The sequence below is a fragment of the Rhincodon typus genome, chromosome 5, assembly GCF_021869965.1.
Source record: "Rhincodon typus isolate 14 chromosome 5, sRhiTyp1.1, whole genome shotgun sequence".
NCBI classification, from domain to species: Eukaryota; Metazoa; Chordata; class Chondrichthyes; order Orectolobiformes; family Rhincodontidae; genus Rhincodon; species Rhincodon typus.
The window spans coordinates 2420279-2436066 of record NC_063336.1 but is presented as its reverse complement, the minus strand read 5'-3'; the positions used below and the strand labels follow the sequence as shown (position 1 = coordinate 2436066).

The 15788-nt window shown below is 44.6% G+C and overlaps 1 protein-coding gene across 1 annotated transcript in view; it reads right to left on the bottom strand.

Moving 5' to 3' along the window:
* LOC125483090 (nuclear valosin-containing protein-like) overlaps window positions 1-15788 on the bottom strand; it is a 57516-nt gene that overhangs the window by 41515 nt on the left and 213 nt on the right. Inside the window, exons 2-9 of the mRNA XM_048596617.1 lie at window positions 8895-8978; window positions 8545-8615; window positions 7664-7716; window positions 3037-3121; window positions 2747-2798; window positions 1184-1447; window positions 713-842; window positions 30-132 (exon numbers count right to left, since the gene is read on the bottom strand). Coding sequence (XP_048452574.1) covers window positions 30-132; window positions 713-842; window positions 1184-1447; window positions 2747-2798; window positions 3037-3121; window positions 7664-7716; window positions 8545-8615; window positions 8895-8951 — 815 coding nt within the window. The 5' untranslated portion in view covers window positions 8952-8978. The remainder of the gene's footprint in view (window positions 1-29; window positions 133-712; window positions 843-1183; window positions 1448-2746; window positions 2799-3036; window positions 3122-7663; window positions 7717-8544; window positions 8616-8894; window positions 8979-15788) is intronic.

Genomic DNA, 15788 nt, shown 5'->3' with positions numbered 1-15788 from the left:
GGCTGGTATAGAGCAATATAGACCATCACCGCCAGCCTAGCCGGCTGCTCTTTACCTTTAAGGTTCCTTCACAGCCACCAACATCCTCAAATGTCACGGTCGAATGTTGCAGTTCAAAGCCTTTCTTCACAGCTAAAAGAAGAGAAAGATACAAGTGAGTGCAACTGCCTGATGCAGAGGGTGAGGGTGAGGGTCAGGGTCAGGGTCAGGGCTAACACAAACTCCTGCAGACTATCACAACCCGTTTAGGGTCAGGGCTGGCTGGGGAGGTGGTATCGAGTAGGAAAGTCAGGCCAGGAAGGAGGTGCAGGAATCGAGCAGATACTGGCACATGGAAGGTGATGGGGAGATCAGACTGGGGCGAGTTCAGGGACATTTGGCCTGGGGAGGTAGTGTGTGTTCTATCCTGGTTGTTTTGGGGGCTAGTTATTGAGCGGCCATGAGGAATGTTTCCAGGGGTGGGAGAGAGGGGTGAAGCAGTCTTCTCCTGACACACGGGTGGCCGGCAGGGTGGAGGTCAGAAGAGGATGAGCAGAGGAAGAGTGGGGGTGTGCCATTTGACTATGGAGGAACATGTAGAGGGAGGAGAGAGAGAGAGAAGGGCAGAGATGCTGGCTGTCATTGAGGAGCAAAGACTAAAAATGCTGTCAACAGACACAATTCCTTCCCCAGTTCCAGGGAGGATTTAACCTTTTCAGGGTCAGTAACACACCTTTTCTGTTCAGTGCAGATGACTCTATCTGAGCATCCACATCCTTTGACTCTTCTCTATCTTGCTGTTTCCTTTTATTCAGTCTCCTTCGCTTCCTCTCAGCCCGATCCACTGGTGAAGCTTCTAACCTCTGGAACAGAGTAAAACAGTCTTTACTTCCAGCAGCAAGACCTCAATAAACACTCAGCCAGGAGCAAAGCAACAAGCCCAGGGCTGAGAGGGGCAGGGAGCAGAGGCAAGTTCCATGGTGAGGGAGTTAGGGGCCCCAGGGTGGGAAGGAGCCAGAGGCAGCACTCCAGGAGCTTCACTGTGGGGCATGGGGGAGGCAGGAATCACACCCCGGGGTGGGGAGAGCAAGGGCTATACCCCAGGGTGGGGAGGAGGTGATATTAACTTCCCAATTGTTACATTTTGTAAAAAACGAAGCCACAGATTTTGGGAAAACAGGGACGGGGTAGTGTTGGCTGTTACCTCAGAATTCTGTCGTCTTGATTCTTTCACATCGACCGGGCGGTCCTTGGAAAGGGGTACTCCCGGCGTGTTGTCAATAAACCAGCCGCCCTCAGACAACACTGTACCTCGCAGTGACTCTCCTGACTGACCCACTGTTCCAGGGGCTTCATGCCCATGGGTGCTACCACCCTCTGGCACCTTTCTGGCAGCTGGAGTAGACGGAGGGTCTGGATTAGTTTTCCGGTATAGGCTCAGCAGTGACGTGTTCATGTGATTGGTCAGCTATGGAGAAAATAAAAATAATGATGTTAATCACTCAGAGGAGACAGGCACATGGTCAAAGTGAACCCTGACCCCAAGGGGCACAGTCATAGTGAACCCTGACCTTGGGGGGACTGGTCAAAGTGAACCCTGACCTTGAGGGGCCCGGTCATAGTAAATCCTGACCCCGGGGCGCCTGGTCAAACTGAACCCTGACCCCGGGGGACACGGTCAAAGTGAACCCTGACCCCGGGGGACACGGTCAAAGTGAACCCTGACTGCAGGTGTCCGGTCAAAGTGAACCCTGACCCCGGGGGACCCGGTCAAAATGAACCCTGACCCCGGCGGGGACCCGGTCAAAGTGAACTCTGACCACAGGGGGCCCGGTCAAACTGAACCCTGACCACAGGGGGCCCGGTCAAACTGAACCCTGACCCCGGGGGGCCCAATCAAACTGAACCCTGACCGTGGGGGACCCGGTCAAACTGAACCCTGACCGTGGGGGACCCGGTCAAACTGAACCCTGACCCCGGGGAGGCCTGGTCAAACTGAACCCTGACCGCGGGGGTCCGGTCAAAGTGAACCCTGACCCTGGGGGACCCGGTCAAACTGAACCCTGACCCCGAGGGACCCAGTCAAACTGAACCCTGGCCGCGGGAGTCCGGTCAAAGTGAACCCTGACCCTGGGGGGGGGTCAAAGTGAACCCTGACCCCGTGGCGCCCGGTCAAAATGAACCCTGACCCCGTGGCGCCCAGTCAAAATGAACCCTGACCCCGGGGGGCCCGGTCAAACTGAACCCTGACCCTGGGGTGCCTGGTCAAACTGAACCCTGACCCCAGGGGACCTGGTCAAACTGAAACCTGACTGCGGGGATCCGGTCAAGCTGAACCTTGACCCCGGGGGGCCTGGTCAAAGTGAACCCTGACCTGACAACCAGGAAATGACCAATGATCCAGAAATTCAAGAACAGTCCAAGCCTAACAGTTATACAGATTCTCCTTCAGTTTTCAACACAGCCCACTGGCGTCCCCTCAACCCCCAAGCCACTGCTGTCAGCTGTGCACAGCAAGCTTCCACAACATTTATTGCTGTTGTGTGAATACTGAGAGATAATCTCCAACAAGCCTTGGAGCAAACAGATCAGACTTCAGTTCAGAGTCTTGTCAATGTTAACAGTCTCCACTCAGCACTGGTGCGTCAGCCTACGGCAAGCCCCTGAACCCACTTCTCCTTCAGGCAAGCAGGTCACACTGAGCAAAGTTCGATGCAGACACTGGTCTGCAACTCAGCTCAAACAAGCCTTTACAAAATCAACCTACCGGGTATTCGGGGTAATCCTCACTGTCAGACGAATCAGAGGTCATGCCCCTCCTGAAAAATACAAGTTGCCATGGATTCAATAGCAATAAATGGACAAGAACAGCACATAGGCAAGTTCCCCCTATTCTTTTAAACTAAAAGCAAAGTTCCCCGACACTGGCCCTATCAAACACTCCCAGGACAGGACAGCATAGGATTCGATACGGAGTCAAGCTCCCTCTACCCTGTCCCCGACCCGTGGTATTCCAGTATGAATCCTCAAGGTCCTTGACAGGCCCAGATACCTTACCCATCCTCTGTACGGTTCTGTCTAGCCCGTTTGACCAGATGTTCCTCCTCCAAATCTGACATTTCATTCCTGATGGATTGAAACACTGCAGAAACAAGTGAGGACATGTCAGTGAAACACACAGCCATTGGCTAGGATTGCAAGGTAGCGCCAAACTACAGGTTTAAGTTAATTTAACAATGATAATTTTTAGGCAAGGCACTTTCTGATGGAACGCAGCATGTTTATGTACCCATGTGAAATGTTAAAGGGTTAATATCTGTTCTGCTGACATATAAGAAATTAGGTGCTTGGTGGGCGCCCCTGTCTCGCAGACAAAACGGGGTAATCTAATTATACTCTGCTCTCTGTAAATGTTGAACTAAGGCTAAAAAGATCTCGCAGACAAAAGGTGATAATCTAATTATACTCTGCTCTCTGTAAATGCTAAAAGGATAAGGAACTACCTCGTCTTACACATTGTTTTTGGGCAGCTAACCTTTGTTTTACTGTTAGATGATTAAGTTACGTGATTATGGGAGAGAAAATAATTGTATCTTGTATGCATGTCTGACTGTGCTGTAAAAACCTATATAAAGGGAGGACGGTTCCCTTACAGAGAGCATCGCTTGACACGGCTCCGCAAGCCCTGCGAAGACTGTTAAGTGATCCTCCAAAATTTGTACTTGCTTAAATAAACTGTGGCTTTTCACAGAAGTTGGCGTATTGCGTTTGTATCAAGTGCAAAGGAATCTCCTAAAAGGGAACTCAACATTTGGTGGCAGCGGTGGGGTTCCAACATATACGGAACTTCTAGACGGACTGAATAAGTGATCGCCTCTGTGACGGTGATGTGAGACGGATGGGCCCACAGGGTAAGATTTACCTTGATCTCTCTCATTAACCTATCACTCAGTCGACCCCTCATCCCCTAGAACTCTGTAGTGACGGAAGGAATCTCCTAAAAGGGAATTCAACACATGCTTTAATAGTTGCCAGACGTTTTAAAATGCTCCTTCTGTCTCTCTAGAAATATGGACATGTAATTCTACAATTAGGTTTTGCCCTTCTGTCTTAAAAACATCCTTAATCAATTCTCATGGCCGTAGATTAATTCAAATGAACTAAATTCGGTAGATTCTTTTGGGGAATCTCTCATAACAGGAAATCCAACCCTTTATCCTCATCCCGAGGATATTCATGACAATATGCTTTCATCATTGTTGACGGAGTCTGATGGTGTCTCTCTAAACTCCCTGTGGTTATGGATGATACAATATAGACTTCAACTGTTTTAACCCAACTTAATTACAATGTCTTGAAGAACTTTAGGCAAAGTTGAAATCTTGGTCCGATTGTGTTTTTTTGTGGCAGTTTATAACAAGTAAAAAAAAAATGGAGTTAATTTTTCCACTACTACAGCTTTAACTGTACTGAAAGGAATAGCTTTTGGAAATCGGTTTATCATTTCCATAACTGTAAAAAATACTGGTATCCTGCTCTCATTTCCTGTAATGGTCCTACAATAATCTACTAATACCGTATAAAACGATTCTTCAGCAATCAGTGTGGGTGTTAAAGCTGCCTTTGTACCGTCAGGTTTTTCCACCAGACACATATGGAATGTTTGACCAAACTGTACTATGCCCTTATGAAGCTATGCAATAAATATTTACACCTCACAAATATACAAAGAAGGGATTTATTTGCATTTCCTTCGTGTTGTTTGTGTCAGGCTGGGGACTGTTGATGCCTTCTTTTGAAAAGTCTTCATCAACTTTACATCCAATCTCCTTTTAGCCATGTCAATACAATCCCAAACGTAGACCCCTAACTTTTGTTATGACTCTGACAGGAGGAATACAAAGTGTAAATATTTCATTGAATCAACAACTAATTTATTACAGTTATCTTTTCACAAATCAATGCCCAAATGTTGAATTTTGCAACAAAAGGCTTTCAGAGCTTTACAAGGGTTTTATTGTCAATCTATACTTTAGCACCAACACCAGTTTCCACCTTCCATCTTGGACCCTCTCCCTGTCGAGAAGCCAATTCCTGACTGGGGAAGAATTCAGACAAAATCCATTGACCATCACCCAGCTCTCAAATTAACTCTGGAGCTGTTCTAGTTGACGCTTGAAGAGACCTGCATTTCGAACTCTGAAACTTTCACCAGATTACCTCAATGAATTCAAAATTAACTTGTTTATTCAGAACAAATGTAGTCTGTAATCAATTGACAAAATGGGCTACTAATTAAGGTACTACTCAGATTTAAACGACATTCCTTTAATCTCTCACATAAACACACAACAATCATACACAGGCAGGACTGGACATAGTTATGAAGACACATTACAGGCTGGAAAAATCAGGAAATAGAAACCCTGTGGATCACCAATCCAAACTAAAAAAAAGTAGACATAGCTAACTTCTCTCAGATCCTTCAGTTTCCTGTCAACAAGATCACATTGCTGTCAGCTGCAGAACAATGGAAACACCTCAATTTGGCCAGAAGATCGGTTAGACCCAGGACCCTGGACTGAATTAACAGAGGTAGCGATTTCTATAACTTTCTCTGATTCCCAGAAAATACTTCACTGAAATATTTAGCTGGTTTTCTTTTAAGGGTCATCTTTTATTTTCTGAAATAGAGAGAGATGTTTTCCCTCCTTTCAGTTTTCTTTCAACTGCCAATGGAAATTACAATCACAGAGCACGGTGTGAGACACCGAATAAATTTGAGCAGGATATACTCAGGTTTTTAATTAGTAACAGGTTAAAGGGTTGTGGGCAGTGGACAGGAAAAAGGAGTTGAGGCCAAGATGAGATCAGCATGATTGTGTTAAATGACAGAGAAGGCCCAAGGGGCTAAATGACCTACTCCCTGTTCTTACATTATGTTCTTATTGCTCTTCAGATTTGTTTGTCAAGGCATTAAGGCCATTAAAGCAATCTTATCTTCTGTTAAAAAGGTTGCTTTATTCCCTTCTCCAAAACTTGTTTGCTTTTCTAGTAAACAGTAAATAAATCAGTGCTCTTTTGAGTCATAGAGTCCTACAACACAGAGACAGGCCCTCTGGCCCAAACTGGTCCACGCCAACCAAAATATCCATCCACGCTAACCCCATTTCCCTGCACTTGGCCCATATCCTTCTAAATCTTTCCTTTCTATGTATTCGTCCAAATGCCTTTTAAATGTTATCAATGTACCCGCCTCAACCCTTTCCGCTGGCAGTTCATTCCACATGCGTACCACCCTCTGTGTAAAAAAGTTGCCCCTCGGGTTTCCATTTATACTTTTCCCTCTTACTTTGAACTGATGCCCTCTAGTCCTCGATTCCCCAATCCTGGGAAAAAGACCGTGTGCATTAATCCTATCCATGCCTCTCGTGATCTTATACACTTCTATAAGAACACCCCTCAGGCTCCTACGCTCTAAAGACAAAAGTCCTAGATTGTCCAACCTCTCCCTATAACTCAGTCCCTTGAGTCCTGGCAAAAACCTTGTAACTTTCTTCTGCCCTCCTTCCAGTTTAATAACATCCTTCCTATGGCAAGGTGACCAAAACTGAACACAATACTGCAAGTGTGACCTCACTAACATCTGCACAACTGCAACATACCTTCCCAACTTCTATACTCTGATCAAGATCCTGCTGCAATTTCTGATAACCTTCCTCACTGTCCACGATACCGCCTATTCTAGTGTCATCTGCAAGCTTATGTGTACAATAGCTTGTACATTTTCATCCAAATCTTTGATATAGAAAACAAACAGCAATGGGCCCAGCACCAACCCCGAGGCACACCACAAATCACAAGCCCCAACTCCGACAAGCATTTTTCCACTATTAGCCTCTGCTTCCTACCATCAAGCCAATTGTGTATCCAATTTGCCAGCTCTCCCTGGATTCCATGTGCTCTAACCTTCTAGAACAGCCTACCATGTGGAACCTTATCAAAGGATTTACTGAAATCCATATAGATTACGTCTATCGCCCTGCCCTCATCAACCTTCCTGGTCAAGTCAAAGAACTCTAAAAAATTTGTGAGGCATGATCTCCCACACACAAAGCCACACTGATTACTCCTAATCAAACCTTGTCTTTCCAAATGCATGTATATCTTATCCCTCAGAATCTTCTCAAGTAACTTACCCATCACAGATGTAAGGCTTACTGGTCTATAGTTCCCAGGATTTTCTTTACGGCCCTTCTTCAATAAGGGCACAACATTCACTACCCTCCAGTCTCCATTACATTTTCCAAAAAAAATCACATGATACATCCCTCTTTAACCCAGTAATATCGAAATGATTTTCCAATTTTCACAAATCATAAATATTTGTGTGTATCTCACAGACTGAGCCAATTGCCCTCTGTCCTCCAATCAATCCTCAAGTAATCCAACCAGAGCAATTTAACAACACATGGATTCATGTTCCTGTTCTCCATCCAGGGACCCTATTGGAGAAGGGCGTGAGGGATGGCATCAGCACCATTGGGCAACTGACCAATTTAAACAGACCCAGAGGGACTCAGCAGTATCCTGCCCTAAAGATCTCGCTGTTCCCAAGTGGTTCCAATGTGCCCTGTCAAACAGCAAGGTCTCTCTTAATCCTTCAAAAGGACAAATCACTCACCTTTATCCACCTGGATCCTGAAGGCGTTCCTCTTCCTGCGACCATAATCTGAGCTATTGGGGGGGGTAGGAAGAAATTGGGGGGCAGTGGAGAAGTGGGAGGAAAGAAGTGTTTACATTGTCCAAATTCTCACTTTAGAAGCAAAAGGTCAAATAACAGACAGAAATAGCTCAGCACTGACATTATATCTCAGCAATAGCTTAGGGGGTAGAGGAAAACCAAAAGGAATAAGACTGGGGAATATCATTCAATGCTTTGGCCTGTTCTGCCATTCACCACAGTCAGCCTCTATTTCACTTTACTCCACTATCCAGAGATCACGTAATATGGTAAAATAAATGCAACTTAATCGTGAGAAACTCAGTGATTGAGTGTCTCTGGAAAAGGCAAAAAGATTCAGAGCCATCTGAGTGAAAGGGCAACAGGGAGGGAGAATAAAAAGCACCAATGGTACAGGTGAAAGGGTGATCCTGAACGACACAAAACCAACCAAGAACTGCACAGTATCTCTGTCACTTGGCCACCAACACGTCTGAAAATCAAAGTGGAAGGCAGGATGCAAGAAGCACCAGCACCAACATCTGGACCAAGCTTCCTCTTCCCAGAGAAAGAGACTCGCTTATTCAGAATCTCCACAGCCACATCAGAGAAAACAGCTTCCAGTGAAATTGAAGTCATTGAGTACATTTAAGACTGAGATAGATAGGTTCTTGATTATCAAGGGGATCAAGGGTTACGGGGAGAAAGCAGGAGAATGGGGTTGAGGAACTTATCAGCCATAATTGAATGGCTGAGCAGACTCGATGGGCCAAATAGCTTATTTTCTGCTCCTATGTCTTATGGTCTTAAATTCAGGGTGATCTGATGGAGGCAGGTCTCACCTATACAACCGCTGGAGATCTGCAGCCAGAATTCCAATATCCACATACTCATCCCTGCTATTTCGAAGATACTGTGGCAGGGAGGGTGGGAGAGAACCAAAAAAGGGGTAGGGAGTGGGAAAGACAGAAAGAGGGAATATTAAGTTATTAATACTGATAAAATCCTCATCACCCATGACTCAGCCTGCTCCCCCCACCAACCCAGCTCCTTCAGCCCAGCCTCTGTCCCTGCTTCCTTGACCTTTGATCCAGTTGCCCCTCAATGCTCAATCCTTGACCTGAGCCAACCTACTCGAGAGCCACAGGCTCGGTCCTCCCAGGCTGTCGGTCTCCCCGTTCTCTCCACGTACCTGTTTAACTCTGTGCTTCAGTCGAGGATCTCCCAGGTGTTCACCTCTGTTCCTCATCCTTCTGTCACTGCATCTGACACTTCCCTGAAATTGAGGACATTCATCAATTTATTTTATTTTTGCATTGATTGAGGATGTCACTGACAAGCCTGGCAATAGTTGTGTATCCCTAATTGCCCTTGAATTGAGTAGTTTGCTCGGCTAATTCAGAGGGTAATTAAGTGTGGACACAGAAAATGCCAGTGGTCTGTATTACATGAATATTACAGACTGGGTAAGGACAGAAGATTTCATTCCTTAAAAACCGAGAGAACTGCGGGAGGTGTAAATCAGAAACAAACACAAAATTGCTGGAAAATCTTAGCAGGTCTGACAGCAGTTCTAAGGAAGGGTCGCCGGTCCCGAAACATTAATTCTGATTTCTCTTCATGGATGCTGAGCTTTTCCAGCAATTACTGTTTTAGATTTCATTCCTTGTTGGACATTTGTAAAAACACATCTGCTTCACTAAAGTCACCTGAAATTCCGTAATTTTCATGAATGGACTTTAAATTCCACCAGCTGCTATGAAGGGCTCTAGATCCTGCAGGCCAAAGCCTTGGGATGTCTTGCCCAGTGACCAGCACCTCCCCGACTTAATGACCATATTCCCCACAGATTGACATTGTCACAGACACACACATATGTCCCAGTAAATGACTGGAACTCCATTCAACATTACATTTTTGAATAATTATGGAAATATTCATCTGGGGAAGGCAGTGGTGCAGTGGTAATGTCACTAATCCACAGTGCCAGGCTACGAGGACATGGGCTTGAATGCCACCGTGGCAGATGGCGAATTCTGAATTTTGTAAAAGAAAACACCTAAAAAGCTACTCTCACAGCGACCACAGTCGATTGTTGTAAAACACATCCGGGGTCCCTTTAGGGGATCTCCTGTCCTTCTACACTCTGGCATGCTGTGGCTCTGGAGTCACATGTAACCTGGTTGACTCTTAGCTGCCCTCTGAAATAATCTGGCAAGCAGCTCAATTTAAAGTCAATTAGGGTTGGGGGAGAAACAAACAAAAACCAAAAAAAACTGCAGTGGCTGGAAATCAGAAACAAAAACAGAAATTGCTGGAAAAGCTCAGCAGGTGTGGCAGCATCCATGAAGAGAAATCAGAGTTAATGTTTCCGGTCCAGTTAACTCTGATTTCTCTCACAATTGCTGACAGACCTGCTGAGCTCTTCTAGCAATTTCTGTTTTTGTTTGTGTTGCAGAAGAAATACTGACCCAGCCAGTGATGCTACATTCCATGAAAACTAAAAATAATTCAGAATCAATCTGCAAAAGTGTAAGGCCACCTCAGCAGAGAAACAATCTTCTTTCGCTCCCTGGAACTGTCAGTCTCCTCTCAGTTCAGATATTCCAAAGTTGGTCTGATTGTGTCTTGTGTCCTGTGTACTTTTTCAGCTGGTTTTAGAAAGTGCCAGGTGAACAGTACAACCTGAGAAGCTGAGCTCATGCTGGAGGACCGAGGTGACCATCCTGACATTTTGCGACCTGCGCTGAATTCAAAAAGATGACTGATAGTATAAACTACCAACTCGGTGAATTTTATTATGTTTATAAGCCCTCGTCAAAGGGCAGGGCTCTCTCTTTGGAAAGTAGTGCTCATCAGGAGATAGGCCAGAGCAGATAGAGGAGGCCCAAGGAACAGCTTCGAGTAGGACATAAACTGTACAATGATTTGATCATCCTCTGGTGTCCATGACCACACCTCAGCCATCACAGGTTGTACACATCCAATCTAAACTGCTGCTTCTTAATAAACTATCTTCAAAGTACTTATCAATAGTTGACTGCCTATTTTAAGTAGTTCCCAACCCCAAATATTACACTTTCAACTTTTGCAATTACAAATGCTGGGGTCACATTTCAAATTCCAAGTTTCTGTCTCACATGCAGCAGTAACATTCAGCTCATCTGGAATCAGTTATCACCCACGACCAGGATACTGTATTGAGTGACTATACCCATAACAGCCCAGTCCTGCTCCATGCATGCCATGATACACTCTGTGGTGACCAGATTAGGTTACTCGTTATAAAGCAGTTCAGCCACATTAACTACAATTTTCTATGGCCTGGTAAATGCCAGTTCAGTCCTATCACATACCTCTGTCAGGGCAGAAGGATGCCATTCAGCCAGTCATGTCTGCACTGGCTCTCAAAATTAACATCTCATCTCCTGCCAACCCTTCAGTTTTCTCCTGGTAACCTTGTACATTCTTCCTTTCCAGAGGATAATCAAATTCACTCTTGAAGTATCAACTGAGCCCCCATCCACCTTGTTTCGAGGGAGCGGAGTCAGAGGGAGGAGCACCCACAGCACAGTAATATAAATCTAACTTATCTCGGGGATTCGCAGCCTTGTTTTCAGGGAGCGGAGTTGGAGGGAGCACCCAGAGCGTGGTTAGTATAAATCTAACTTACCTAGGGGATTCTGTAATTAGGGGGATTGATAGCATCCTTTGCAAGCAGGACTGAAAGTCCCACATGGTGCGTTGCCTGCCTGGTGCCAGGGTGAGGAACATCTCTGACCGGCTTGAAAGGAACGGGAGGGCAAGGATCCAGTTGTTGTGGTCCATGTTGGGACAAACAACATAAGCAAAGCTAGGAAGGAGGACCTGTTTGGGGATTATCAAGCACTAGGAACAAAAGTAAGTAACAGGTCCTCAAGGGTAATAATCTCCGGATTACTACCCGAGCCACGTGCAAATTGGCATAGGGATAAGAAAATTAAGGAAGTAAATACATAGCTAAAGGAGTGGTAATGGGAAAGAGGGGTTCCATTTCATGGGGCTTTGGCATAGTTTTGGAACAGGAGGGATCTGTACCGATGGGACAGTCTTCACCTGAACCAATCTGGAATCAGTGTTCTAGTGAAAAGGATAAACAGGGTGGTCTCTAGGACGTCAAACTAGTGAAATGGGGGGGGAAGGGAAGTGGAAAATGACAGGAAGTATAATGGTAAATAGAAAAGGAAACAGCAGGTTAACATTTATGCAGGAGAGTTTAACTACAGCGAAGACTATGAAAGAAGTTAGAAGGAAGGAAAACTCAGGAGATATTATTAATGGAGATGTTCAAATTCAAAAAGAAGGTTTAAAAACTAGTATAAAGGCACTTTACCTAAATGCTCACAGCATTCAAAACAAGGTAGATGAGTTAACAGCACAAATCATTGCGAATAGTAGCCATTATGGAGACATGGTTGCAGGACGGTCACAACTGGGAATTAAACATCCAGGAGTGTCTGACTATTCGGAAGGACAGACAGGAAGGTAAGGGAGGTGGTGTAGCTCTGATATTTAAGGATGACATCAGAGCAGTAGAGAGAGATGATACAGATTCTATGGAGAATAAGGTTGAATCCATTTGGGTGGAAATTAGAAATTTTAAGAAGAAAAAGTCACAGATAAGCATAGTCTATAGGCCACCAAATAACATCACATTGGGACTGGCAATAAACAAAGAAATAGCTAATGCCTGTAAAAATGGTACGGCAATTATTGTTGGAAATTTTAATCTACATGTCGATTCGTCGAACCAGGTCAGTCAATGCAGCCTTGAGGAGGAGATCATTGAATGTATCCGCGATAGTTTTCTCGAACAGTATGTAATGGAACTGAGGAGGAAGGAAGCTTTTCCTAGATTTGGTCCTGTGTAATGAGACAGGGATAATTAATGATCTCATAGTTAGAGATTCACTTGGAAGGAGCAATCACAGTTTGGTTGAATTTAGAATACAGATGGAGAAGATAAAATCCAGCACCAGGGTCCTGTGCTTAAACAGAGGAGACTCCAATAAAATGAAGGAGGAGCTGGATAAAGCAGACTGGAAGTAAAGACTTTATAGTGGTACACTTGAAGAGCAGTGGAGGACTTTCAAAACAATTTTTCGAAGTGCTTAGCAAAAGTATATACCAGTGAAGAGGAAGGACTGTAGAAAAAAGGGTAATCAGCCATGGATGTCTGAGACTAAACTACCTCAGAATTTGAAGACTGTTGGCAAAAGTTTCAATAAATATGTAAAACGAAAAAGAGTGGCTAAGGTAAACACTGGTCCTTTAGAGGATGAGAAGAAGGATTTAATAACGGGAAATGAGGGAATAGCTGAGGCATTGAACAGGTATTTTGAGTCAGTCTTCACAGTGGAGGACACGAATAACTTGCCAGTAATCAATGACAAAGAGACTAAGGTAGGGGTGAGGACCTACACACGACCATTATCATGAAGGTGGTGGTGTTGGGCACGCTAATGGAGCTAAAGGTAGACAAGTCTCCTGGCTCTGATGGAATGCATCCCAGGGAACTAAAAGAGATGGTGGGAGTAATAGCAAATGTACTCTTGGTAATTTTCCAAAATTTGATGGACCCTGGGGCAGTTTCAGAAGACTGAAAAACAGCTGATGTGATGCCAGTGTTCAAACAAGGAGGTCGAAAAAGATAGGGAATTATAGGCCAGTTAGCTTAACTTCTGTAGTAGATACAATGCTTGAATCTATCATCAAGGAAAAAATAGCAAGACATCTAGATAGAAATTGTCCCAATGGGCAGACGCAGCATGGGTTCATGAAAGACAAGTCATGCTTGACTAATTTACTCAAATTTTATGAAGACAATATAAATCCAGTGGACAGTGCGGACCCAGTAGATGTTGTGAATCTGGATTTCCAAAAGGCATTTGACAAGGTGCTGCACAAAAGGCTTCTGCATAAGATAAAGTTGCACGCCGCTACTGACAATGTATTGGCATGGATAGAGGATTGGTTAAGTAACAGGAAGCAAAGAGTGGAGATGAATGAGTGTTTTTCTGGTTGGCGAACAGTGACTAGTGGTGTGCCTCAGGGATCAGTGTTGGGACTGCAATTGTTTACAATTTACATAAACGATTTGGAGTTGGGTTCATGTGTGGTGTGTCAAAGTTTGTGGATGACACTAAGGTGAGTGTAGGGCAAAGTGTGCAAAGGACTCTGAAAGTTTGTAGAGGGATATAGATAGTTTAAGTGAGTTGGCAAAGGTTTGGCAGATGGAGTACAATGTTGATAAATGTGAAGTCATCCATTTTGGTAGGAATAATAGTAAAAGGGACTACTACTTGACCCGCAAAAAAATTGCAGCTTGCTACTGTGTTGAGGGACCTGGGTGTCCTTGTGCATGAATTACAGAAGGGTTGGTTTGTAGGTGCAGCAGGTAATTAAGAAGGCAAATGGAATTTTGTCCTTCATTGCCAGAGGGATTGCATTTAAAAACAGGGAGGTTATGCTGCAGCTGTATAGGGTGCAGGTGAGGTCACACCTGGAGTACTGTGTACAGTTTGGTCTCCTTACTTAAGAAAGGATGTATTGGCACTAGAGGGGATGCAGAGGAGATTCACTAGGTTGATTTCAGAGTTAAGAGGGTTGGTTTATGAGGAGAAGCTGAATAGACTGGGATTATATTCATTGAATGGGGGGGGATCTTATGGAAACATAAAATTATGAAGGGAATAGATAGGAGAGAAGCAGGGAGGTTGTTTCCACTGGCGGGTGAAACTAGAACAAGAAGGCATAGCCTCAAAATTAGGGGGAGCAGATTTAAGACTGAACTGAGAAGACTTCTTCACCCAAAGGGTTGTGAATCTGTGGAATTTCCTGCCCAGTGAAGTAATTGAGGCTTCCTCATTGAATGTTTTTAAGGCTAAGATAGATGATTTTTTAAATAGTAAAGGAATTAAGGGTTATGGTGAGAGGGTGGGTAAGTAGAACTCAGGCCATGAAAAGATCAGCCATGAACTTATTAAATGGCGGAGCAGGCTCGAAGGGCCAGATGGTCTACTCCTGCTCCTGGTTCTTACGTGGTTATGTTGAATGCTTTCAGGCCAAATTTTATACATTCAGCAGAGATATATCACCTCTGCTTCGTGGCCAAGTCCATATATCCTATACAGATACACCACAATCCTTAAGGATCAATGTACATATATCCTGTAAATACATAATGCATCCAATGCTATATGGCCGACTCTACATATCCAATCGATACATCGTGTACTCTACAGCTCAACCCTATATATCTAAGATACACACCACCTGTGATCTTTGCACCAGTCCTACATCTCCTTTAGACACATTATGTGTAGTTTAAGGCCCAGTCCTATACATCCGATAAGAATACATCACCTATGTTCTATGGACAAATCCCATATATTCTTTATCAAGATACAGTATCTGCACTGTAATGGTCCAGTCAATATATTCTAGAGATAGATCCACTGAGCTGTACTGCCCAGACTTACATATGAGACAGTACCTATGCTACCTGGCCTGTTTGCACATCATCCACATTATATTGCCCAGTCATATATAATCTATGGCCATTCGATATTTCTGCTGTATGCCACTGTCCTATATACATTCTATAGAGATATAATACCTGCGCTATATGGTGAGCTCTTAGATATCCTATAGGGATGTTCTAAGTGCATTGTTTGGCCAAGTCCAACATATTTGAAAAAGGTAATATGCCTGTAATGCACGCCCCTCTACTTTCTCATTGATCACGTACCCGCCAGGCTCTCCCTGTGATCACGTACCCGCCAGGCTCACTCTGTGATCACGTACCCGCCAGGCTCTCCCTGTGATCACGTACCCGCTACGCTCTCCCTGTGATCACACACCCCCTAGGCTCTTGCTGTGATCACTTACCCGTCGCGCTCTCCCTGCGTTAAGAATATACCCGTGAGGCACTCCCTGTGATAATGAGGTACCTGTGTGAGGCTCTCCTTGTAATAATAACGTACCTGTGTGAGGCTCTCCTTGTAATAATAACATACCTGTGTGAGGCTCTCCTTGTAATAATAAC